This window comes from Oncorhynchus nerka, linkage group LG19 (assembly GCF_034236695.1).
Source record: "Oncorhynchus nerka isolate Pitt River linkage group LG19, Oner_Uvic_2.0, whole genome shotgun sequence".
Lineage (NCBI taxonomy): Eukaryota > Metazoa > Chordata > Actinopteri > Salmoniformes > Salmonidae > Oncorhynchus > Oncorhynchus nerka.
In genome coordinates this window covers 43,758,245-43,780,633 of record NC_088414.1, presented here as the reverse complement: position 1 = coordinate 43,780,633, position 22,389 = coordinate 43,758,245, and the positions used below count along the sequence as shown (strand labels likewise).

At 50.9% G+C, this 22,389-nt stretch overlaps 1 protein-coding gene across 3 annotated transcripts in view; it reads left to right on the top strand.

Annotated features, from left to right (window-relative positions):
- Positions 1–22,389, top strand: part of arfip2b (ADP-ribosylation factor interacting protein 2b) — an 82,668-nt gene that overhangs the window by 40,756 nt on the left and 19,523 nt on the right. For 2 of the 3 annotated variants that reach the window (XM_065004966.1, XM_065004967.1), the window contains 4 exons: positions 1,428–1,484; positions 2,806–2,921; positions 4,639–4,860; positions 6,125–6,282. In XM_065004966.1, coding sequence (XP_064861038.1) covers positions 1,428–1,484; positions 2,806–2,921; positions 4,639–4,860; positions 6,125–6,282 — 553 coding nt within the window. The remainder of the gene's footprint in view (positions 1–1,427; positions 1,485–2,805; positions 2,922–4,638; positions 4,861–6,124; positions 6,283–22,389) is intronic. The other variant, XM_065004968.1, reaches the window with a different exon arrangement.

Here is a 22,389-nt window from a genome sequence, read left to right as displayed (position 1 = left end):
TTTTCTCATGACAGATTTTTTATTTATTTTTATTTAGATGTTTAAGTCCAAGGGGGTCTGTAGTTGTCTAAACATCTACATAAAATCTCTCTTGAAGACAGTCTCCTCTCTCTCTCTGAATGGAGAGGAAGATCAGGAGAGGAGAGGGGGCAGATGGATGGAGAGGAAGACTGAGAGGAGAGGGGGCAGATGGATGGAGAGGAAGTGAATAAGGGGCTAGAACAGTACGAGGGGCTAGGGCCTGAACAGGGGAGGGGCTAAGGTCTGAACAGGGGAGGGGCTAGGGTCTGAACAGGGGAGGGGCTAGGGTCTGAACAGGGGAGGGGCTAGGGTCTGAACAGGGGAGGGGCTAGGGTCTGAACAGGGGAGGGGCTAGGGTCTGAACAGGGGCTAGGACAGTACAGGGGAGGGGCTAGGGACTGAACAAGGGCTAGGACAGTACAGGGGGAGGGGCTAGGGACTGAACAGGGGCTAGGACCGTACAAGGGAGGGGCTAGGGACTGAACAGGGGCTAGGACCGTACAAGGGAGGGGCTAGGGACTGAACAGGGGCTAGGACAGTACAGGGGAGGGGCTAGGGACTGAACAGGGGCTAGGACAGTACAGGGGAGGGGCTAGGGACTGAACAGGGGCTAGGACAGTACAGGGGAGGGGCTAGGGACTGAACAGGGGATAGGACTGTATAAAGGGAAGGACTAGGGACTGAACAGGGGCTAGGCCAGTACAGGGGAGGGGCTAGGGACTGAACAGGGGCTAGGATAGTACAGGGGAGGGCTAGGACAGTACAATGGAGGGGCTAGGGAGGGAACAGGGGAGGGGCTAGGGACTGAACAGGGGCTAGAACAGTACAAGGGAGGGGCTAGGGACTGAACAGGGGAGGGGCTAGGGACTGAACAGGGGAGGGGCTAGGGACTGAACAGGGGAGGGGCTAGGGACTGAACAGGGGAGGGGCTAGGGACTGAACAGGGGCTAGGGACTGAACAGGGGAGGGGCTAGGGACTGAACAGGGGCTAGGGACTGAACAGGGGCTAGGGTCTGAACAGGGGAGGTGTTAGGGTCTGAACAGGGGAGGGTCTAGGGCCTGAAGAGGGGGAGGGTCTAGGGCCTGAAGAGGGGGAGGGTCTAGGGCCTGAAGAGGGGGAGGGTCTAGGGCCTGAAGAGGGGGAGTTTCTAGGGCCTGAAGAGGGGGAGGGTCTAGGGCCTGAACAGGGGAGGGGCTAGGGACTGAACAGTAAGCAACTGAACTGCTTTGATTCAAACACCTGCCTCACTAATATGGTGCAGTCCTCTTAAGAATCAACCTCTCTCTTCTCTCTTCTCCCTCGCTGTCTCTCTTCTCTCTCTCTCTCCCTCGCTGTCTCTCTTCTCTCTTCTCTCTCTCTCTCCCTCGCTGTCTCTTCTCTCTTCTCTCTCTCTCTCCCTCCTCAGGCCCTGCTGTGCGCTACAACGCTCAGTTTAACAGACGCATCCCAGTCACAGGACAAGGTGGCTCTTCCATCGCTCTCATTCCTCTCTTTCACAGACTGAATTGGTTTCTCCTCTTTCGGTTTCCTTTCTGCTCCCTTGTTGTTGTGCTGTATCTTCTCATCCCGTTAAACTCTCTCTCTCTTTCAGGGGTCACTACATGTTGTTGTGTTGTGTTGTGGGGAATCACTGTCTCCTCTCATCCCGTTAAACTCTCTCTCTCTTTCAGGGGTCACTACATTTCCCTTGTTGTTGTGCTGTGGGGAATCACTGTCTCCTCTCATCCCGTTAAACTCTGTCTCTACATTTCCCTTGTTGTGTTGTGGGGAATCACTGTCTCCTCTCATCCCGGTAAACTCTCTCTCTCTTTCAGGGGTCACTACATTTCCCTTGTTGACATGTTTCATCCTCTCTTGGTGACTCTGTTTGTCTGGTGCATCAGGAGCTGCTGTTTCCACATCTCTCTTCTTGGTTTTCACACTCTTAACGTATCTCTGTGTAAACTGTTGTTTTCCTGAGAATATTTCTGGGTTATTTTGGTTCAGACTCTTCACTGTGGTCTTTCATTAGTTGTCGATGTCTGTCTTATTTCTGTCCTTCACCTGATTCTCACAGTAAATACATACTGGGGTGAATCCCAAACGTCACTCTATTCCCTACGTGAAGCGCTAGTGGCCCTCTGGTCTAAAGTAGTGCACTACGTAGGGAATAGGGTGCCATAGGACTCTGGTCTAAAGTAGTACCACTATGTAGGGAATAGGGTGCCATAGGACTCTGGTCTAAAGTAGTGCACTACATAGGGAATAGGGTGCCATAAGGTTCTGATCTAAAGTAGTGCACTGTCCTGCCACCTCTTCCTCCTTCCCCTCCTCTCCATCCCTCCCTGTCCCTCCTCCTCCTCTCCATCCCTCCCTGTCCCTCCTCCTCCTCTCCATCCCTCCCTGTCCCTCCTCCTCCTCTCCATCCCTCCCTGTCCCTCCTCCTCCTCTCCATCCCTCCCTGTCCCTCCTCCTCCTCTCCATCCCTCCCTGTCCCTCCTTCCCCCCTCATCCCTCCCTGTCCCTCCTCCTCCTCTCCATCCCTCCCTGTCCCTCCTCCTCCTCTCCATCCCTCCCTGTCCCTCCTCCTCCTCTCCATCCCTCCCTGTCTCTCCTCCTCCTCTCCATCCCTCCCTGTCCCTCCTCCTCCTCTCCATCCCTCCCTGTCTCTCCTCCTCCTCTCCATCCCTCCCTGTCCCTCCTCCTCCTCTCCATCCCTCCCTGTCCCTCCTCCTCCTCTCCATCCCTCCCTGTCCCTCCCCTTCCTCTCCATCCCTCCCTGTCCCTCCTCCTCTTCCTCACAGGTTCCAGTATGCAGGACAGTAGAAGCAGCAGTTCCACGACTGCAGAGGAGGCCTCCAGAGGAGTGGCTGTAGAGAAACTGGACTTCATGAAGCAATGGGGCCTCAACACCTACAAGGTATTGTAGTCTACCTCAACACCTACAAGGTACTGTAGTCTACCTCAACACCTACAAGGTACTGTAGTCTACCTCAACACCTACAAGGTACTGTAGTCTACCTCAACACCTACAAGGTACTGTAGTCTACCTCTACACCTACAAGGTACTGTAGTCTACCTCAACACCTACAAGGTACTGTAGTCTACCTCAACACCTACAAGGTACTGTAGTCTACCTCAACACCTACAAGGTACTGTAGTCTACCTCTACACCTACAAGGTACTGTAGTCTACCTCTACACCTACAAGGTACTGTAGTCTACCTCTACACCTACAAGGTACTGTAGTCTACCTCTACACCTACAAGGTACTGTAGTCTACCTCTACACCTACAAGGTACTGTAGTCTACCTCTACACCTACAAGGTACTGTAGTCTACCTCTACACCTACAAGGTACTGTAGTCTACCTCTACACCTACAAGGTACTGTAGTCTACCTCTACACCTACAAGGTACTGTAGTCTACCTCTCTACACCTACAATGTACTGTAGTCTACCTCTACACCTACAAGGTACTGTAGTCTACCTCTACACCTACAAGGTACTGTAGTCTACCTCTACACCTACAAGGTACTGTAGTCTACCTCAACACCTACAAGGTACTGTAGTCTACCTCTACACCTACAAGGTACTGTAGTCTACCTCTACACCTACAAGGTACTGTAGTCTACCTCTACACCTACAAGGTACTGTAGTCTACCTCAACACCTACAAGGTACTGTAGTCTACCTCTACACCTACAAGGTACTGTAGTCTACCTCTACACCTACAAGGTACTGTAGTCTACCTCTACACCTACAAGGTACTGTAGTCTACCTCTACACCTACAAGGTACTGTAGTCTACCTCTACACCTACAAGGTACTGTAGTCTACCTCTACACCTACAAGGTACTGTAGTCTACCTCTACACCTACAAGGTACTGTAGTCTACCTCTACACCTACAAGGTACTGTAGTCTACCTCTACACCTACAAGGTACTGTAGTCTACCTCTACACCTACAAGGTACTGTAGTCTACACCTACAAGGTACTGTAGTCTACCTCTACACCTATAATCTACCTCTACACCTATAATCTACCTCTACACCTATAATCTACCTCTACACCTACACGGTACTGTAGTCTACCTCAACACCTATAATCTACCTCAACACCTACAAGGTACTGCAGTCTGCATGCGTGTCAATATCTGGGTCTACCTGTAACAGAACACTTAGACACCCTAATTAAAGGCCCATACACAAGGGACTCAACACCTACAAGGTAACACAATGTACCGGTCTTTGTTAGTCTACATGTTGACATACCTGAACACACATGAGAAGACACATACACCTACAATATATCTGACTGAATATGTTAGGCTACCTGTGTTCACTTACCTGTGTCAGAATACCTGTGTCTGTATTTAGAATACCTAGAGCCACACATACCTCTAGTACGACACCTGTCTGTGTTCACTTACCTGTGTTTCATTAGCCATTTTAATCGTTTAGCAGACGCTCTTATCCAAAACCAATTAACTAGTCTGTGTTAACTAGTCCGTGTTTTAATGATTTCCATCGAACTCCTCATCTCAAACACACCTCCTCCCTCCCTCCCTCCTCTCATCCTCTCTCTCTCCCTCCTCCTCCCTCGTTCCTCCTTCCTTGCTTCCCTCCCTCGTTCTCTCCAGTGCACTAAACAGATGATCGCAGAGCGGTTTGGTCGTGGTTCTCGGACTGTGGATCTAGAACTGGAGGCTCAGATAGAAGTTCTCCGGGACACCAAGAGGAAGTATGAGACTGTGCTGCGATTGGCCAGAGCCCTGACCAATCACTTGTACAGCATGGTGCAGACGCAACACGCTCTCGGGGACACCTTCACCGACCTCAGCCTGAAATCACCTGAACTACGGGTGAGAATCTGACCTATAACCTCTAGGCTAATCCCAGACCCCTAACCCAGAAATCACCTGAACTACGAGTGAGAACCTGACCTATAACCTCTAGGCTAATCCCAGACCCCTAACCTTTAACCCAGAAATCACCTGAACTACGGGTAAGAACCTGACCTATAACCTCTAGGCTAATCCCAGACCCCTAACCCCTAACCCAGAAATCACCTGAACTACGGGTGAGAACCTGACCTATAACCTCTAGGCTAATCCCAGACCCCTAACCCAGAAATCACCTGAACTACGAGTGAGAACCTGACCTATAACCTCTAGGCTAATCCCAGACCCCTAACCTCCAACCCAGAAATCACCTGAACTACGAGTGAGAACCTGACCTATAACCTCTAGGCTAATCCCAGACCCCTAACCCAGAAATCACCTGAACTACAGGTGAGAACCTGACCTATAACCTCTAGGCTAATCCCAGACCCCTAACCCAGAAATCACCTGAACTACGGGTGAGAACCTGACCTATAACCTCTAGGCTAATCCCAGACCCCTAACCCAGAAATCACCTGAACTACGAGTGAGAACCTGACCTATAACCTCTAGGCTAATCCCATACCCCTAACCTCCAACCCAGAAATCACCTGAACTACTGGTTAGAACCTGACCCCTAACCCAGACCCCTCAGCCAGAAATCACCTGAACTACGAGTGAGAACCTGACCCCTAACCCAGACCCCTCAGCCAGAAATCACCTGAACTACTGGTTAGAACCTGACCCCCTAACCCAGACCCCTCAGCCAGAAATCACCTGAACTACTGGTTAGAACCTGACCCCTAACCCAGACCCCTCAGCCAGAAATCACCTGAACTACTGGTTAGAACCTGACCCCTAACCCAGACCCCTCACCCAGAAATCACCTGAACTACTGGTTAGAACCTGACCCCTAACCCAGACCCCTCACCCAGAAATCACCTGAACTACTGGTTAGAACCTGACCCCTAACCCAGACCCCTCAGCCAGAAATCACCTGAACTACTGGTTAGAACCTGACCCCTAACCCAGACCCCTCAGCCAGAAATCACCTGTAACCCCTGACCTGTAACCCCTGACCTTAAATCAAGAGGTAGGGCTGCCACTCAACACTGTTTGGTCTTTGGGGGTTTTAGCTCAGGTGATTTCTTTGAATAGATTGGTTGATTTGTTGGTTGGACTGATTGATGTGTTGGTTGATTTGATCAGATTGATCAGTGTGTGTTTTTAATGATGTTTCCTACAGGATGAGTTTGGGTACAACGCAGAGACCCAGAAGTTATTATGCAAGAATGGAGAGACACTGCTAGGAGCCATCAACTTCTTTGTGTCCAGCATCAATACACTGGTTAACAAGACCATGGAGGATACGCTGATGACCATCAAGATGTACGAGGCTGCTAGGTAACACACACCATCTCCATGGCGAACATCAAGATGTATGAGGCTGCTAGGTAACACACACCGCCGTCTCCATGGCGAACATCAAGATGTATGAGGCTGCTAGGTAACACACACCATCTCCATGGTGAACATCAAGATGTATGAGGCTGCTAGGTAACACACACCACCGTCTCCATGGCGAACATCAAGATGTATGAGGCTGCTAGGTAACACACACCATCTCCACGGCAAACATCGAGATGTATGAGGCTGCTAGGTAACACACACCACCGTCTCCACGGTGAACATCAAGATGTATGAGGCTGCTAGGTAACACACACCACCGTCTCCACGGCAAACATCGAGATGTATGAGGCTGCTAGGTAACACACACCACCGTCTCCACGGCAAACATCGAGATGTATGAGGCTGCTAGGTAACACACACCACCGTCTCCACGGCGAACATCAAGATGTATGAGGCTGCTAGGTAACACACACCACCGTCTCCACGGTGAACATCAAGATGTATGAGGCTGCTAGGTAACGTACACCACCGTCTCCATGGTGAACATCAAGATGTATGAGGCTGCTAGGTAACACACACCACCGTCTCCATGGCGAACATCAAGATGTACGAGGCTGCTAGGTAACGTACACCACCGTCTCCACGGTGAACATCAAGATGTATGAGGCTGCTAGGTAACACACACCACCGTCTCCACGGCAAACATCGAGATGTATGAGGCTGCTAGGTAACACACACCACCGTCTCCACGGTGAACATCAAGATGTATGAGGCTGCTAGGTAACGTACACCACCGTCTCCATGGTGAACATCAAGATGTATGAGGCTGCTAGGTAACACACACCACCGTCTCCACGGCGAACATCAAGATGTATGAGGCTGCTAGGTAACACACACCATCTCCATGGCGAACATCAAGATGTATGAGGCTGCTAGGTAACACACACCGCCGTCTCCATGGCGAACATCAAGATGTATGAGGCTGCTAGGTAACACACACCATCTCCATGGTGAACATCAAGATGTATGAGGCTGCTAGGTAACACACACCACCGTCTCCATGGCGAACATCAAGATGTATGAGGCTGCTAGGTAACACACACCATCTCCATGGCGAACATCAAGATGTACGAGGCTGCTAGGTAACACACACCACCGTCTCCACGGTGAACATCAAGATGTATGAGGCTGCTAGGTAACACACACCACCGTCTCCAAGGCGAACATCAAGATGTACGAGGCTGCTAGGTAACACACACCACCGTCTCCAAGGCGAACATCAAGATGTATGAGGCTGCTAGGTAACACACACCACCGTCTCCATGGCGAACATCGAGATGCATGAGGCTGCTAGGTAACACACACCATCTCCATGGTGAACATCAAGATGTACGAGGCTGCTAGGTAACACACACCATCTCCATGGCGAACATCAAGATGTATGAGGCTGCTGGGTAACACACAGATGTACGAGGCTGCTAGGTAACACACACCATCTCCATGGCAGATCTCAAGGGAAGACTGTGCCCAGACAGTCTGTTCCAGCCAGGCAGTACTGAGTTTTCTGCACCCTGATCTACTCCAGACACACTGACCCATATTCATGTCTAGAATAATGGATCTGTCCTTAGAGTCCGTTGTTAGGAGTTGCCTCTCGTCTCCTCTCTGTCAGGTTGGAGTTGTCTCTCGTCTCCTCTCTGTCAGGTTGGAGTTGTCTCTCGTCTCCTCTCTGTCAGGTTGGAGTTGTCTCTCGTCTCCTCTGTCAGGTTGGAGTTGTCTCTCGTCTCCCCTCTGTCAGGTTGTAGTTGTCTCTCGGTTCCTCTCTGTCAGGTTGCAGTTGTCTCTCGTCTCCTCTCTGTCAGGTTGTAGTTGTCTCTCGTCTCCTCTCTGTCAGGTTGTAGTTGTCTCTCGTCTCCTCTCTGTCAGGTTGTAGTTGTCTCTCGTCTCCTCTCTGTCAGGTTGTAGTTGTCTCTCGTCTCCTCTCTGTCAGGTTGTAGTTGTCTCTCGTCTCCTCTCTGTCAGGTTGTAGTTGTCTCTCGTCTCCTCTCTGTCAGGTTGTAGTTGTCTCTCGTCTCCTCTCTGTCAGGTTGTAGTTGTCTCTCGTCTCCTCTCTGTCAGGTTGTAGTTGTCTCTCGTCTCCTCTCTGTCAGGTTGGAGTTGTCTCTCGTCTCCTCTCTGTCAGGTTGGAGTTGTCTCTCGTCTCCTCTCTGTCAGGTTGGAGTTGTCTCTCGTCTCCTCTCTGTCAGGTTGTAGTTGCCTCTCGTCTCCTCTCTGTCAGGTTGGAGTTGCCTCTCGTCTCCTCTCTGTCAGGTTGGAGTTGCCTCTCGTCTCCTCTCTGTCAGGTTGTAGTTGTCTCTCGTCTCCTCCTCTCACTCTCTCTGTCAGGTTGGAGTTGTCTCTCGTCTCCTCCTCTCGTCTCCTCTCTGTCAGGTTGTACTTGTCTCTTGTCTCCTCTCTGTCAGGTTGTACTTGTCTCTTGTCTCCTCTCTGTCAGGTTGTACTTGTCTCTTGTCTCCGCTCTGTCAGGTTGGAGTTGTCTCTTGTCTCCTCTCTGTCAGGTTGGAGTTGTCTCTCGTCTCCTCCTCTCACTCTCTCTGTCAGGTTGTAGTTGTCTCTCGTCTCCCCTCTGTCAGGTTGTAGTTGTCTCTCGTCTCCCCTCTGTCAGGTTGTAGTTGTCTCTTGTCTCCTCTCTATCAGGTTGGAGTTGTCTCTTGTCTCCTCTCTGTCAGGTTGGAGTTGTCTCTCGTCTCCTCCTCTCACTCTCTCTGTCAGGTTGTAGTTGTCTCTCGTCTCCTCCTCTCGTCTCCTCTCTGTCAGGTTGTAGTTGCCTCTTGTCTCCTCTCTGTCAGGTTGTAGTTGTCTCTCGTCTCCTCCTCTCGTCTCCTCTCTGTCAGGTTGTAGTTGCATCTCGTCTCCTCTCTGTCAGGTTGTAGTTGCCTCTTGTCTCCTCTCTGTCATGTTGTAGTTGTCTCTTGTCTCCTCTCTGTCAGGTTGGAGTTGTCTCTTGTCTCCTCTCTGTCAGGTTGTAGTTGTCTCTTGTCTCCTCTCTGTCAGGTTGGAGTTGTCTCTTGTCTCCTCTCTGTCAGGTTGGAGTTGTCTCTTGTCTCCTCTCTGTCAGGTTGGAGTTGTCTCTTGTCTCCTCTCTGTCAGGTTGGAGTTGTCTCTTGTCTCCTCTCTGTCAGGTTGGAGTTGTCTCTTGTCTCCTCTCTGTCAGGTTGGAGTTGTCTCTCGTCTCCTCCTCTCACTCTCTCTGTCAGGTTGTAGTTGTCTCTTGTCTCCTCTCTGTCAGGTTGGAGTTGTTTCTTGTCTCCTCCTCTCGTCTCCTCTCTGTCAGGTTGTAGTTGTCTCTTGTCTCCTCTCTGTCAGGTTGGAGTTGTCTCTTGTCTCCTCTCTGTCAGGTTGGAGTTGTCTCTTGTCTCCTCTCTGTCAGGTTGGAGTTGTCTCGTCTCCTCCTCTCACTCTCTCTGTCAGGTTGTAGTTGTCTCTCGTCTCCTCCTCTCACTGTCTCTGTCAGGTTGTAGTTGTCTCTCGTCTCCTCTCTGTCAGGTTGTAGTTGTCTCTCGTCTCCTCTCTGTCAGGTTGTAGTTGTCTCTCGTCTCCTCTCTGTCAGGTTGTAGTTGTCTCTCGTCTCCCCTCTGTCAGGTTGTAGTTGTCTCTTGTCTCCTCTCTGTCAGGTTGGAGTTGTCTCTCGTCTCCTCCTCTCGTCTCCTCTCTGTCAGGTTGTAGTTGTCTCTCGTCTCCTCTCTGTCAGGTTGTAGTTGTCTCTTGTCTCCCCTCTGTCAGGTTGGAGTTGTCTCTCGTCTCCTCTCTGTCAGGTTGGAGCTGTCTCTCGTCTCCTCCTCTCACTCTCTCTGTCAGGTTGTAGTTGTCTCTCGTCTCCTCCTCTCGTCTCCTCTCTGTCAGGTTGTAGTTGTCTCTTGTCTCCCCTCTGTCAGGTTGTAGTTGTCTCTCGTCTCCTCTCTGTCAGGTTGGAGCTGTCTCTCGTCTCCTCCTCTCACTCTCTCTGTCAGGTTGGAGTTGCCTCTCGTCTCCTCTCTGTCAGGTTGGAGTTGCCTCTTGTCTCCTCTCTGTCAGGTTGTAGTTGTCTCTTGTCTCCTCTCTGTCAGGTTGGAGTTGTCTCTCGTCTCCTCCTCTCACTCTCTCTGTCAGGTTGTAGTTGTCTCTCGTCTCCTCTCTGTCAGGTTGTAGTTGTCTCTCGTCTCCCCTCTGTCAGGTTGTAGTTGTCTCTTGTCTCCTCTCTGTCAGGTTGGAGTTGTCTCTCGTCTCCTCCTCTCGTCTCCCCTCTGTCAGGTTGTAGTTGTCTCTTGTCTCCTCTCTGTCAGTTTGGAGTTGTCTCTCGTCTCCTCTCTGTCAGGTTGGAGTTGTCTCTCGTCTCCTCCTCTCACTCTCTCTGTCAGGTTGTAGTTGTCTCTCGTCTCCTCCTCTCGTCTCCTCTCTGTCATGTTGTAGTTGTCTCTTGTCTCCTCTCTGTCAGGTTGGAGTTGTCTCTTGTCTCCTCTCTGTCAGGTTGGAGTTGTCTCTTGTCTCCTCCTCTCGTCTCCTCTCTGTCAGGTTGTAGTTGTCTCTTGTCTCCTCTCTGTCAGGTTGGAGTTGTCTCTTGTCTCCTCTCTGTCAGGTTGGAGTTGTCTCTCGTCTCCTCCTCTCGTCTCCTCTCTGTCAGGTTGTAGTTGTCTCTCGTCTCCCCTCTGTCAGGTTGTAGTTGTCTCTTGTCTCCTCTCTGTCAGGTTGTAGTTGTCTCTTGTCTCCTCTCTGTCAGGTTGGAGTTGTCTCTCGTCTCCTCCTCTCACTCTCTCTGTCAGGTTGGAGTTGTCTCTTGTCTCCTCCTCTCGTCTCCTCTCTGTCAGGTTGTAGTTGTCTCTTGTCTCCTCTCTGTCAGGTTGGAGTTGTCTCTCTCTCCTCCTCTCCTCTCTCTGTCAGGTTGTAGTTGTCTCTTGTCTCCTCTCTGTCAGGTTAGAGTTGTCTCTTGTCTCCTCCTCTCGTCTCCTCTCTGTCAGGTTGTAGTTGTCTCTTGTCTCCTCTCTGTCAGGTTGGAGTTGTCTCTCGTCTCCCCTCTGTCAGGTTGTAGTTGTCTCTTGTCTCCTCTCTGTCAGGTTGGAGTTGTCTCTTGTCTCCTCTCTGTCAGGTTGGAGTTGTCTCTTGTCTCCCTCTGTCAGGTTGGAGTTGTCTCTCGTCTCCCCTCTGTCAGGTTGTAGTTGTCTCTCGTCTCCCTCTGTCAGGTTGTAGTTGTCTCTTGTCTCCTCTCTGTCAGGTTGGAGTTGTCTCTCGTCTCCTCCTCTCACTCTCTGTCAGGTTGTATTTGTATCTTGTCTCCTCTCTGTCAGGTTGTAGTTGTCTCTTGTCTCTCTGTCAGGTTGGAGTTGTCTCTTGTCTCCTCTCTGTCAGGTTGTAGTTGTCTCTTGTCTCCTCTCTGTCAGGTTGGAGTTGTCTCTTGTCTCCTCTCTGTCAGGTTGTAGTTGTCTCTTGTCTCCTCTCTGTCAGGTTGGAGTTGTCTCTTGTCTCCTCTCTGTCAGGTTGGAGTTGTCTCTTGTCTCCTCTCTGTCAGGTTGGAGTTGTCTCTTGTCTCTCTCTGTCAGGTTGGAGTTGTCTCGTCTCCTCCTCTCACTCTCTCTGTCAGGTTGTAGTTGTCTCTTGTCTCCTCTCTGTCAGGTTGGAGTTGTTTCTTGTCTCCTCCTCTCGTCTCCTCTCTGTCAGGTTGTAGTTGTCTCTTGTCTCCTCTCTGTCAGGTTGGAGTTGTCTCTTGTCTCCTCTCTGTCAGGTTGGAGTTGTCTCTTGTCTCCTCTCTGTCAGGTTGGAGTTGTCTCGTCTCCTCCTCTCACTCTCTCTGTCAGGTTGTAGTTGTCTCTCGTCTCCTCCTCTCACTGTCTCTGTCAGGTTGTAGTTGTCTCTCGTCTCCTCTCTGTCAGGTTGTAGTTGTCTCTTGTCTCCTCTCTGTCAGGTTGTAGTTGTCTCTCGTCTCCCCTCTGTCAGGTTGTAGTTGTCTCTTGTCTCCTCTCTGTCAGGTTGGAGTTGTCTCTCGTCTCCTCCTCTCGTCTCCTCTCTGTCAGGTTGTAGTTGTCTCTCGTCTCCCCTCTGTCAGGTTGTAGTTGTCTCTCGTCTCCTCTCTGTCAGGTTGTAGTTGTCTCTTGTCTCCCCTCTGTCAGGTTGGAGTTGTCTCTCGTCTCTGTCAGGTTGGAGCTGTCTCTCGTCTCCTCTCTCACTCTCTCTGTCAGGTTGTAGTTGTCTCTCGTCTCCTCCTCTCGTCTCCTCTCTGTCAGGTTGTAGTTGTCTCTCGTCTCCTCTCTGTCAGGTTGGAGCTGTCTCTCGTCTCCTCCTCTCACTCTCTCTGTCAGGTTGGAGTTGCCTCTCGTCTCCTCTCTGTCAGGTTGGAGTTGCCTCTTGTCTCCTCTCTGTCAGGTTGTAGTTGTCTCTTGTCTCCTCTCTGTCAGGTTGGAGTTGTCTCTCGTCTCCTCCTCTCACTCTCTCTGTCAGGTTGTAGTTGTCTCTCGTCTCCTCTCTGTCAGGTTGTAGTTGTCTCTTGTCTCCTCTCTGTCAGGTTGGAGTTGTCTCTTGTCTCCTCTCTGTCAGGTTGGAGTTGTCTCTCGTCTCCTCCTCTCGTCTCCTCTCTGTCAGGTTGTAGTTGTCTCTCGTCTCCCCTCTGTCAGGTTGTAGTTGTCTCTTGTCTCCTCTCTGTCAGGTTGTAGTTGTCTCTTGTCTCCTCTCTGTCAGGTTGGAGTTGTCTCTCGTCTCCTCCTCTCACTCTCTCTGTCAGGTTGGAGTTGTCTCTTGTCTCCTCCTCTCGTCTCCTCTCTGTCAGGTTGTAGTTGTCTCTTGTCTCCTCTCTGTCAGGTTGGAGTTGTCTCTCGTCTCCTCCTCTCACTCTCTCTGTCAGGTTGTAGTTGTCTCTTGTCTCCTCTCTGTCAGGTTAGAGTTGTCTCTTGTCTCCTCCTCTCGTCTCCTCTCTGTCAGGTTGTAGTTGTCTCTTGTCTCCTCTCTGTCAGGTTGGAGTTGTCTCTCGTCTCCCCTCTGTCAGGTTGTAGTTGTCTCTTGTCTCCTCTCTGTCAGGTTGGAGTTGTCTCTTGTCTCCTCTCTGTCAGGTTGGAGTTGTCTCTTGTCTCCCCTCTGTCAGGTTGGAGTTGTCTCTCGTCTCCCCTCTGTCAGGTTGTAGTTGTCTCTCGTCTCCCCTCTGTCAGGTTGTAGTTGTCTCTTGTCTCCTCTCTGTCAGGTTGGAGTTGTCTTTCGTCTCCTCCTCTCACTCTCTCTGTCAGGTTGTATTTGTATCTTGTCTCCTCTCTGTCAGGTTGTAGTTGTCTCTTGTCTCCTCTCTGTCAGGTTGGAGTTGTCTCTTGTCTCCTCTCTGTCAGGTTGTAGTTGTCTCTTGTCTCCTCTCTGTCAGGTTGGAGTTGTCTCTTGTCTCCTCTCTGTCAGGTTGTAGTTGTCTCTTGTCTCCTCTCTGTCAGGTTGGAGTTGTCTCTTGTCTCCTCTCTGTCAGGTTGGAGTTGTCTCTTGTCTCCTCTCTGTCAGGTTGGAGTTGTCTCTTGTCTCCTCTCTGTCAGGTTGGAGTTGTCTCTCGTCTCCTCCTCTCACTCTCTCTGTCAGGTTGTAGTTGTCTCTTGTCTCCTCTCTGTCAGGTTGGAGTTGTTTCTTGTCTCCTCCTCTCGTCTCCTCTCTGTCAGGTTGTAGTTGTCTCTTGTCTCCTCTCTGTCAGGTTGGAGTTGTCTCTTGTCTCCTCTCTGTCAGGTTGGAGTTGTCTCTTGTCTCCTCTCTGTCAGGTTGGAGTTGTCTCGTCTCCTCCTCTCACTCTCTCTGTCAGGTTGTAGTTGTCTCTCGTCTCCTCCTCTCACTGTCTCTGTCAGGTTGTAGTTGTCTCTCGTCTCCTCTCTGTCAGGTTGTAGTTGTCTCTTGTCTCCTCTCTGTCAGGTTGTAGTTGTCTCTCGTCTCCCCTCTGTCAGGTTGTAGTTGTCTCTTGTCTCCTCTCTGTCAGGTTGGAGTTGTCTCTCGTCTCCTCCTCTCGTCTCCTCTCTGTCAGGTTGTAGTTGTCTCTCGTCTCCCCTCTGTCAGGTTGTAGTTGTCTCTCGTCTCCTCTCTGTCAGGTTGTAGTTGTCTCTTGTCTCCCCTCTGTCAGGTTGGAGTTGTCTCTCGTCTCCTCTCTGTCAGGTTGGAGCTGTCTCTCGTCTCCTCCTCTCACTCTCTCTGTCAGGTTGTAGTTGTCTCTCGTCTCCTCCTCTCGTCTCCTCTCTGTCAGGTTGTAGTTGTCTCTCGTCTCCTCTCTGTCAGGTTGGAGCTGTCTCTCGTCTCCTCCTCTCACTCTCTCTGTCAGGTTGGAGTTGCCTCTCGTCTCCTCTCTGTCAGGTTGGAGTTGCCTCTTGTCTCCTCTCTGTCAGGTTGTAGTTGTCTCTTGTCTCCTCTCTGTCAGGTTGGAGTTGTCTCTCGTCTCCTCCTCTCACTCTCTCTGTCAGGTTGTAGTTGTCTCTCGTCTCCTCTCTGTCAGGTTGTAGTTGTCTCTCGTCTCCTCTGTCAGGTTGTAGTTGTCTCTTGTCTCCTCTCTGTCAGGTTGTAGTTGTCTCTTGTCTCCCCTCTGTCAGGTTGTAGTTGTCTCTCGTCTCCCCTCTGTCAGGTTGTAGTTGTCTCTTGTCTCCTCTCTGTCAGGTTGGAGTTGTCTCTCGTCTCCTCCTCTCGTCTCCCCTCTGTCAGGTTGTAGTTGTCTCTTGTCTCCTCTCTGTCAGTTTGGAGTTGTCTCTCGTCTCCTCTCTGTCAGGTTGGAGTTGTCTCTCGTCTCCTCCTCTCACTCTCTCTGTCAGGTTGTAGTTGTCTCTCGTCTCCTCCTCTCGTCTCCTCTCTGTCATGTTGTAGTTGTCTCTTGTCTCCTCTCTGTCAGGTTGGAGTTGTCTCTTGTCTCCTCTCTGTCAGGTTGGAGTTGTCTCTTGTCTCCTCCTCTCGTCTCCTCTCTGTCAGGTTGTAGTTGTCTCTTGTCTCCTCTCTGTCAGGTTGGAGTTGTCTCTTGTCTCCTCTCTGTCAGGTTGTAGTTGTCTCTTGTCTCCCCTCTGTCAGGTTGTAGTTGTCTCTCGTCTCCCCTCTGTCAGGTTGGAGTTGTCTCTCGTCTCCTCCTCTCGTCTCCTCTCTGTCAGGTTGTAGTTGTCTCTCGTCTCCCCTCTGTCAGGTTGTAGTTGTCTCTTGTCTCCTCTCTGTCAGGTTGTAGTTGTCTCTTGTCTCCTCTCTGTCAGGTTGGAGTTGTCTCTCGTCTCCTCCTCTCACTCTCTCTGTCAGGTTGGAGTTGTCTCTTGTCTCCTCCTCTCGTCTCCTCTCTGTCAGGTTGTAGTTGTCTCTTGTCTCCTCTCTGTCAGGTTGGAGTTGTCTCTCGTCTCCTCCTCTCACTCTCTCTGTAAGGTTGTAGTTGTCTCTTGTCTCCTCTCTGTCAGGTTGTAGTTGTCTCTCGTCTCCTCTCTGTCAGGTTGTAGTTGTCTCTTGTCTCCTCTCTGTCAGGTTGTAGTTGTCTCTCGTCTCCCCTCTGTCAGGTTGTAGTTGTCTCTTGTCTCCTCTCTGTCAGGTTGGAGTTGTCTCTCGTCTCCTCCTCTCGTCTCCTCTCTGTCAGGTTGTAGTTGTCTCTCGTCTCCCCTCTGTCAGGTTGTAGTTGTCTCTTGTCTCCTCTCTGTCAGGTTGGAGTTGTCTCTTGTCTCCTCTCTGTCAGGTTGGAGTTGTCTCTTGTCTCCCCTCTGTCAGGTTGTAGTTGTCTCTCGTCTCCCCTCTGTCAGGTTGTAGTTGTCTCTCGTCTCCTCTCTGTCAGGTTGGAGTTGTCTCTCGTCTCCTCCTCTCACTCTCTCTGTCAGGTTGTAGTTGTCTCTCGTCTCCTCCTCTCACTCTCTCTGTCAGGTTGTATTTGTATCTTGTCTCCTCTCTGTCAGGTTGTAGTTGTCTCTTGTCTCCCCTCTGTCAGGTTGTAGTTGTCTCTCGTCTCCCCTCTGTCAGGTTGTAGTTGTCTCTCGTCTCCTCCTCTCACTCTCTCTGTCAGGTTGGAGTTGTCTCTCGTCTCCTCCTCTCACTCTCTCTGTCAGGTTTTAGTTGTCTCTCGTCTCCTCCTCTCGTCTCCTCTCTGTCAGGTTGTAGTTGTCTCTCGTCTCCCCTCTGTCAGGTTGGAGTTGTCTCTCGTCTCCTCTCTGTCAGGTTGTAGTTGTCTCTCGTCTCCTCTCTGTCAGGTTGAAGTTGTCTCTCGTCTCCTCCTCTCACTCTCTCTGTCAGGTTGTAGTTGACTCTCGTCTCCTCCTCTCGTCTCCTCTCTGTCAGGTTGTAGTTGTCTCTCGTCTCCTCTCTGTCAGGTTGGAGTTGCCTCTTGTCTCCTCTCTGTCAGGTTGTAGTTGTCTCTCGTCTCCTCCTCTCACTCTCTCTGTCAGGTCGTAGTTGTCTCTTGTCTCCTCTCTGTCAGGTTGGAGTTGTCTCTCGTCTCCTCCTCTCACTCTCTCTGTCAGGTTGTAGTTGTCTCTCGTCTCCTCCTCTCACTCTCTCTGTCAGGTTGTAGTTGTCTCGTCTCCTCTCTGTCAGGTTGTAGTTGTCTCGTCTCCTCTCTGTCAGGTTGGAGTTGCCTCTCGTCTCCTCTCTGTCAGGTTGGAGTTGCCTCTCGTCTCCTCCTCTCACTCTCTCTGTCAGGTTGGAGTTGTCTCTCGTCTCCTCCTCTCACTCTCTCTGTCAGGTTGTAGTTGTCTCTCGTCTCCTCCTCTCACTCTCTCTGTCAGGTTGTAGTTGTCTCTCGTCTCCTCCTCTCGTTTCCTCTCTGTCAGGTTGTAGTTGTCTCTCGTCTCCTCTGTCAGGTTGTAGTTGTCTCTTGTCTCCTCTATGTCAGGTTGTAGTTGTCTCTCGTCTCCTCTGTCAGGTTGTAGTTGTCTCTTGTCTCCTCTATGTCAGGTTGTAGTTGTCTCTCGTCTCCTCTCTGTCAGGTTGGAGTTGTCTCTCGTCTCCTCTCTGTCAGGTTGGAGTTGTCTCTCGTCTCCTCCTCTCGTCTCCTCTCTGTCAGGTTGTAGTTGTCTCTCGTCTCCTCTCTGTCAGGTTGTAGTTGTCTCTCGTCTCCTCTCTGTCAGGTTGTAGTTGTCTCTTGTCTCCTCTCTGTCAGGTTGGAGTTGTCTCTTGTTTCCTCTCTGTCAGGTTGTAGTTGTCTCTCGTCTCCCCTCTGTCAGGTTGTAGTTGTCTCTCGTCTCCTCTCTGTCAGGTTGGAGTTGTCTCTCGTCTCCTCCTCTCACTCTCTCTGTCAGGTTGTAGTTGTCTCTCGTCTCCTCCTCTCGTCTCCTCTCTGTCAGGTTGTAGTTGCCTCTTGTCTCCTCTCTGTCAGGTTGTAGTTGTCTCTCGTCTCCCCTCTGTCAGGTTGTAGTTGTCTCTTGTCTCCTCTCTGTCAGGTTGGAGTTGTCTCTCGTCTCCTCCTCTCACTCTCTCTGTCAGGTTGTAGTTGTCTCTTGTCTCCTCTCTGTCAGGTTGTAGTTGTCTCTTGTCTCCCCTCTGTCAGGTTGTAGTTGTCTCTTGTCTCCTCTCTGTCAGGTTGGAGTTGTCTCTCGTCTCCTCCTCTCACTCTCTCTGTCAGGTTGTAGTTGTCTCTCGTCTCCTCCTCTCGTCTCCTCTCTGTCAGGTTGTAGTTGTCTCTCGTCTCCTCCTCTCACTCTCTCTGTCAGGTTGTAGTTGTCTCTCGTCTCCTCTCTGTCAGGTTGTAGTTGTCTCTTGTCTCCTCTCTGTCAGGTTGTAGTTGTCTCATGTCTCCCCTCTGTCAGGTTGTAGTTGTCTCTCGTCTCCCCTCTGTCAGGTTGTAGTTGTCTCTTGTCTCCTCTCTGTCAGGTTGGAGTTGTCTCTCGTCTCCTCCTCTCACTCTCTCTGTCAGGTTGTAGTTGTCTCTCGTCTCCTCCTCTCGTCTCCTCTCTGTCAGGTTGTAGTTGTCTCTTGTCTCCTCTCTGTCAGGTTGTAGTTGTCTCTCGTCTCCTCCTCTCACTCTCTCTGTCAGGTTGTAGTTGTCTCTCGTCTCCTCCTCTCGTTTCCTCTCTGTCAGGTTGTAGTTGTCTCTCGTCTCCTCTCTGTCAGGTTGGAGTTGCCTCTTGTCTCCTCTCTGTCAGGTTGGAGTTGTCTCTCGTCTCCTCCTCTCACTCTCTCTGTCAGGTTGGAGTTGCCTCTCGTCTCCTCTCTGTCAGGTTGGAGTTGCCTCTCGTCTCCTCTCTGTCAGGTTGTAGTTGTCTCTTGTCTCCCCTCTGTCAGGTTGTAGTTGTCTCTCGTCTCCCCTCTGTCAGGTTGTAGTTGTCTCTTGTCTCCTCTCTGTCAGGTTGGAGTTGTCTCTCGTCTCCTCTCTGTCAGGTTGGAGTTGTCTCTCGTCTCCTCTCTGTCAGGTTGGAGTTGTCTCTTGTCTCCTCTGTCAGGTTGGAGTTGTCTCTCGTCTCCCCTCTGTCAGGTTGGAGTTGTCTCTCGTCTCCTCTCTGTCAGGTTGGAGTTGTCTCTCGTCTCCTCCTCTCACTCTCTCTGTCAGGTTGGAGTTGTCTCTCGTCTCCTCCTCTCGTCTCCTCTCTGTCAGGTTGTAGTTGCCTCTTGTCTCCTCTCTGTCAGGTTGTAGTTGTCTCTCGTCTCCCCTCTGTCAGGTTGTAGTTGTCTCTTGTCTCCTCTCTGTCAGGTTGGAGTTGTCTCTCGTCTCCTCCTCTCACTCTCTCTGTCAGGTTGTAGTTGTCTCTCGTCTCCTCCTCTCGTCTCCTCTCTGTCAGGTTGTAGTTGTCTCTTGTCTCCTCTCTGTCAGGTTGTAGTTGTCTCTCGTCTCCCCTCTGTCAGGTTGTAGTTGTCTCTTGTCTCCTCTCTGTCAGGTTGGAGTTGTCTCTCGTCTACTCCTCTCACTCTCTCTGTCAGGTTGTAGTTGTCTCTCGTCTCCTCCTCTCGTCTCCTCTCTGTCAGGTTTTAGTTGTCTCTCGTCTCCTCTCTGTCAGGTTGTAGTTGTCTCTTGTCTCCTCTCTGTCAGGTTGTAGTTGTCTCTCGTCTCCTCCTCTCACTCTCTCTGTCAGGTTGTAGTTGTCTCTCGTCTCCTCTCTGTCAGGTTGTAGTTGTCTCTTGTCTCCTCTCTGTCAGGTTGTAGTTGTCTCTTGTCTCCCCTCTGTCAGGTTGTAGTTGTCTCTCGTCTCCCCTCTGTCAGGTTGTAGTTGTCTCTTGTCTCCTCTCTGTCAGGTGGTAGTTGTCTCTTGTCTCCTCTCTGTCAGGTTGGAGTTGTCTCTCGTCTCCTCCTCTCACTCTCTCTGTCAGGTTGTAGTTGTCTCTCGTCTCCTCTCTGTCAGGTTGTAGTTGCCTCTTGTCTCCTCTCTGTCAGGTTGTAGTTGTCTCTCGTCTCCCCTCTGTCAGGTTGTAGTTGTCTCTTGTCTCCTCTCTGTCAGGTTGTAGTTGTCTCTCGTCTCCTCTCTGTCAGGTTGGAGTTGTCTCTCGTCTCCTCCTCTCACTCTCTCTGTCAGGTTGTAGTTGTCTCTCGTCTCCTCCTCTCGTCTCCTCTCTGTCAGGTTGTAGTTGTCTCTCGTCTCCTCTCTGTCAGGTTGGAGTTGCCTCTCGTCTCCTCTCTGTCAGGTTGGAGTTGCCTCTTGTCTCCTCTCTGTCAGGTTTTAGTTGTCTCTCGTCTCCTCCTCTCACTCTTTCTGTCAGGTTGTAGTTGTCTCGTCTCCTCCTCTCGTTTCCTCTCTGTCAGGTTGTAGTTGTCTCTCGTCTCCTCTCTGTCAGGTTGGAGTTGCCTCTTGTCTCCTCTCTGTCAGGTTGTAGTTGTCTCTTGTCTCCTCTCTGTCAGGTTGGAGTTGTCTCTCGTCTCCTCCTCTCACTCTCTCTGTCAGGTTGTAGTTGTCTCTCGTCTCCTCCTCTCGTCTCCTCTCTGTCAGGTTGTAGTTGCCTCTTGTCTCCTCTCTGTCAGGTTTTAGTCGTCTCTCGTCTCCTCCTCTCACTCTCTCTGTCAGGTTGTAGTTGTCTCTCGTCTCCTCCTCCCACTCTCTCTGTCAGGTTGTAGTTGTCTCTCGTCTCCTCTCTGTCAGGTTGTAGTTGTCTCTTGTCTCCTCTCTGTCAGGTTGTAGTTGTCTCTTGTCTCCTCTCTGTCAGGTTGGAGTTGTCTCTTGTCTCCCCTCTGTCAGGTTGTAGTTGTCTCTCGTCTCCCCTCTGTCAGGTTGTAGTTGTCTCTTGTCTCCTCTCTGTCAGGTTGGAGTTGTCTCTCGTCTCCTCTCACTCTCTCTGTCAGGTTGTAGTTGTCTCTCGTCTCCTCTCTGTCAGGTTGTAGTTGTCTCTCGTCTCCCCTCTGTCAGGTTGTAGTTGTCTCTCGTCTCCCCTCTGTCAGGTTGTAGTTGTCTCTTGTCTCCCCTCTGTCAGGTTGTAGTTGTCTCTTGTCTCCCCTCTGTCAGGTTGTAGTTGTCTCTCGTCTCCCTCTGTCAGGTTGTAGTTGTCTCTTGTCTCCTCTCTGTCAGGTTGGAGTTGTCTCTCGTCTCCTCCTCTCACTCTCTCTGTCAGGTTTTAGTTGTCTCTCGTCTCCTCCTCTCACTCTCTCTGTCAGGTTGTAGTTGTCTCTCGTCTCCTCCTCTCACTCTCTCTGTCAGGTTGTAGTTGTCTCTCGTCTCCTCTCTGTCAGGTTGTAGTTGTCTCTTGTCTCCTCTCTGTCAGGTTGTAGTTGTCTCTTGTCTCCCCTCTGTCAGGTTGTAGTTGTCTCTCGTCTCACCTCTGTCAGGTTGTAGTTGTCTCTTGTCTCCTCTCTGTCAGGTTGTAGTTGTCTCTTGTCTCCTCTCTGTCAGGTTGGAGTTGTCTCTCGTCTCCTCCTCTCACTCTCTCTGTCAGGTTTTAGTTGTCTCTCGTCTCCTCCTCTCACTCTCTCTGTCAGGTTGTAGTTGTCTCTCGTCTCCTCCTCTCACTCTCTCTGTCAGGTTGTAGTTGTCTCTCGTCTCCTCTCTGTCAGGTTGTAGTTGTCTCTTGTCTCCTCTCTGTCAGGTTGTAGTTGTCTCTTGTCTCCCCTCTGTCAGGTTGTAGTTGTCTCTCGTCTCACCTCTGTCAGGTTGTAGTTGTCTCTTGTCTCCTCTCTGTCAGGTTGGAGTTGTCTCTCGTCTCCTCCTCTCACTCTCTCTGTCAGGTTGTAGTTGTCTCTCGTCTCCTCCTCTCGTCTCCTCTCTGTCAGGTTGTAGTTGCCTCTTGTCTCCTCTCTGTCAGGTTGGAGTTGTCTCTCGTCTCCTCTCTGTCAGGTTGTAGTTGTCTCTTGTCTCCCCTCTGTCAGGTTGGAGTTGTCTCTCGTCTCCTCTCTGTCAGGTTGTAGTTGTCTCTTGTCTCCCCTCTGTCAGGTTGGAGTTGTCTCTCGTCTCCTCCTCTCACTCTCTCTGTCAGGTTGTAGTTGTCTCTTGTCTCCTCTCTGTCAGGTTGGAGTTGTCTCTCGTCTACTCCTCTCACTCTCTCTGTCAGGTTGTAGTTGTCTCTCGTCTCCTCCTCTCGTCTCCTCTCTGTCAGGTTTTAGTTGTCTCTCGTCTCCTCTCTGTCAGGTTGTAGTTGTCTCTTGTCTCCTCTCTGTCAGGTTGTAGTTGTCTCTCGTCTCCTCCTCTCACTCTCTCTGTCAGGTTGTAGTTGTCTCTCGTCTCCTCTCTGTCAGGTTGTAGTTGTCTCTTGTCTCCTCTCTGTCAGGTTGTAGTTGTCTCTTGTCTCCCCTCTGTCAGGTTGTAGTTGTCTCTCGTCTCCCCTCTGTCAGGTTGTAGTTGTCTCTTGTCTCCTCTCTGTCAGGTGGTAGTTGTCTCTTGTCTCCTCTCTGTCAGGTTGGAGTTGTCTCTCGTCTCCTCCTCTCACTCTCTCTGTCAGGTTGTAGTTGTCTCTCGTCTCCTCTCTGTCAGGTTGTAGTTGCCTCTTGTCTCCTCTCTGTCAGGTTGTAGTTGTCTCTCGTCTCCCCTCTGTCAGGTTGTAGTTGTCTCTTGTCTCCTCTCTGTCAGGTTGTAGTTGTCTCTCGTCTCCTCTCTGTCAGGTTGGAGTTGTCTCTCGTCTCCTCCTCTCACTCTCTCTGTCAGGTTGTAGTTGTCTCTCGTCTCCTCCTCTCGTCTCCTCTCTGTCAGGTTGTAGTTGTCTCTCGTCTCCTCTCTGTCAGGTTGGAGTTGCCTCTCGTCTCCTCTCTGTCAGGTTGGAGTTGCCTCTTGTCTC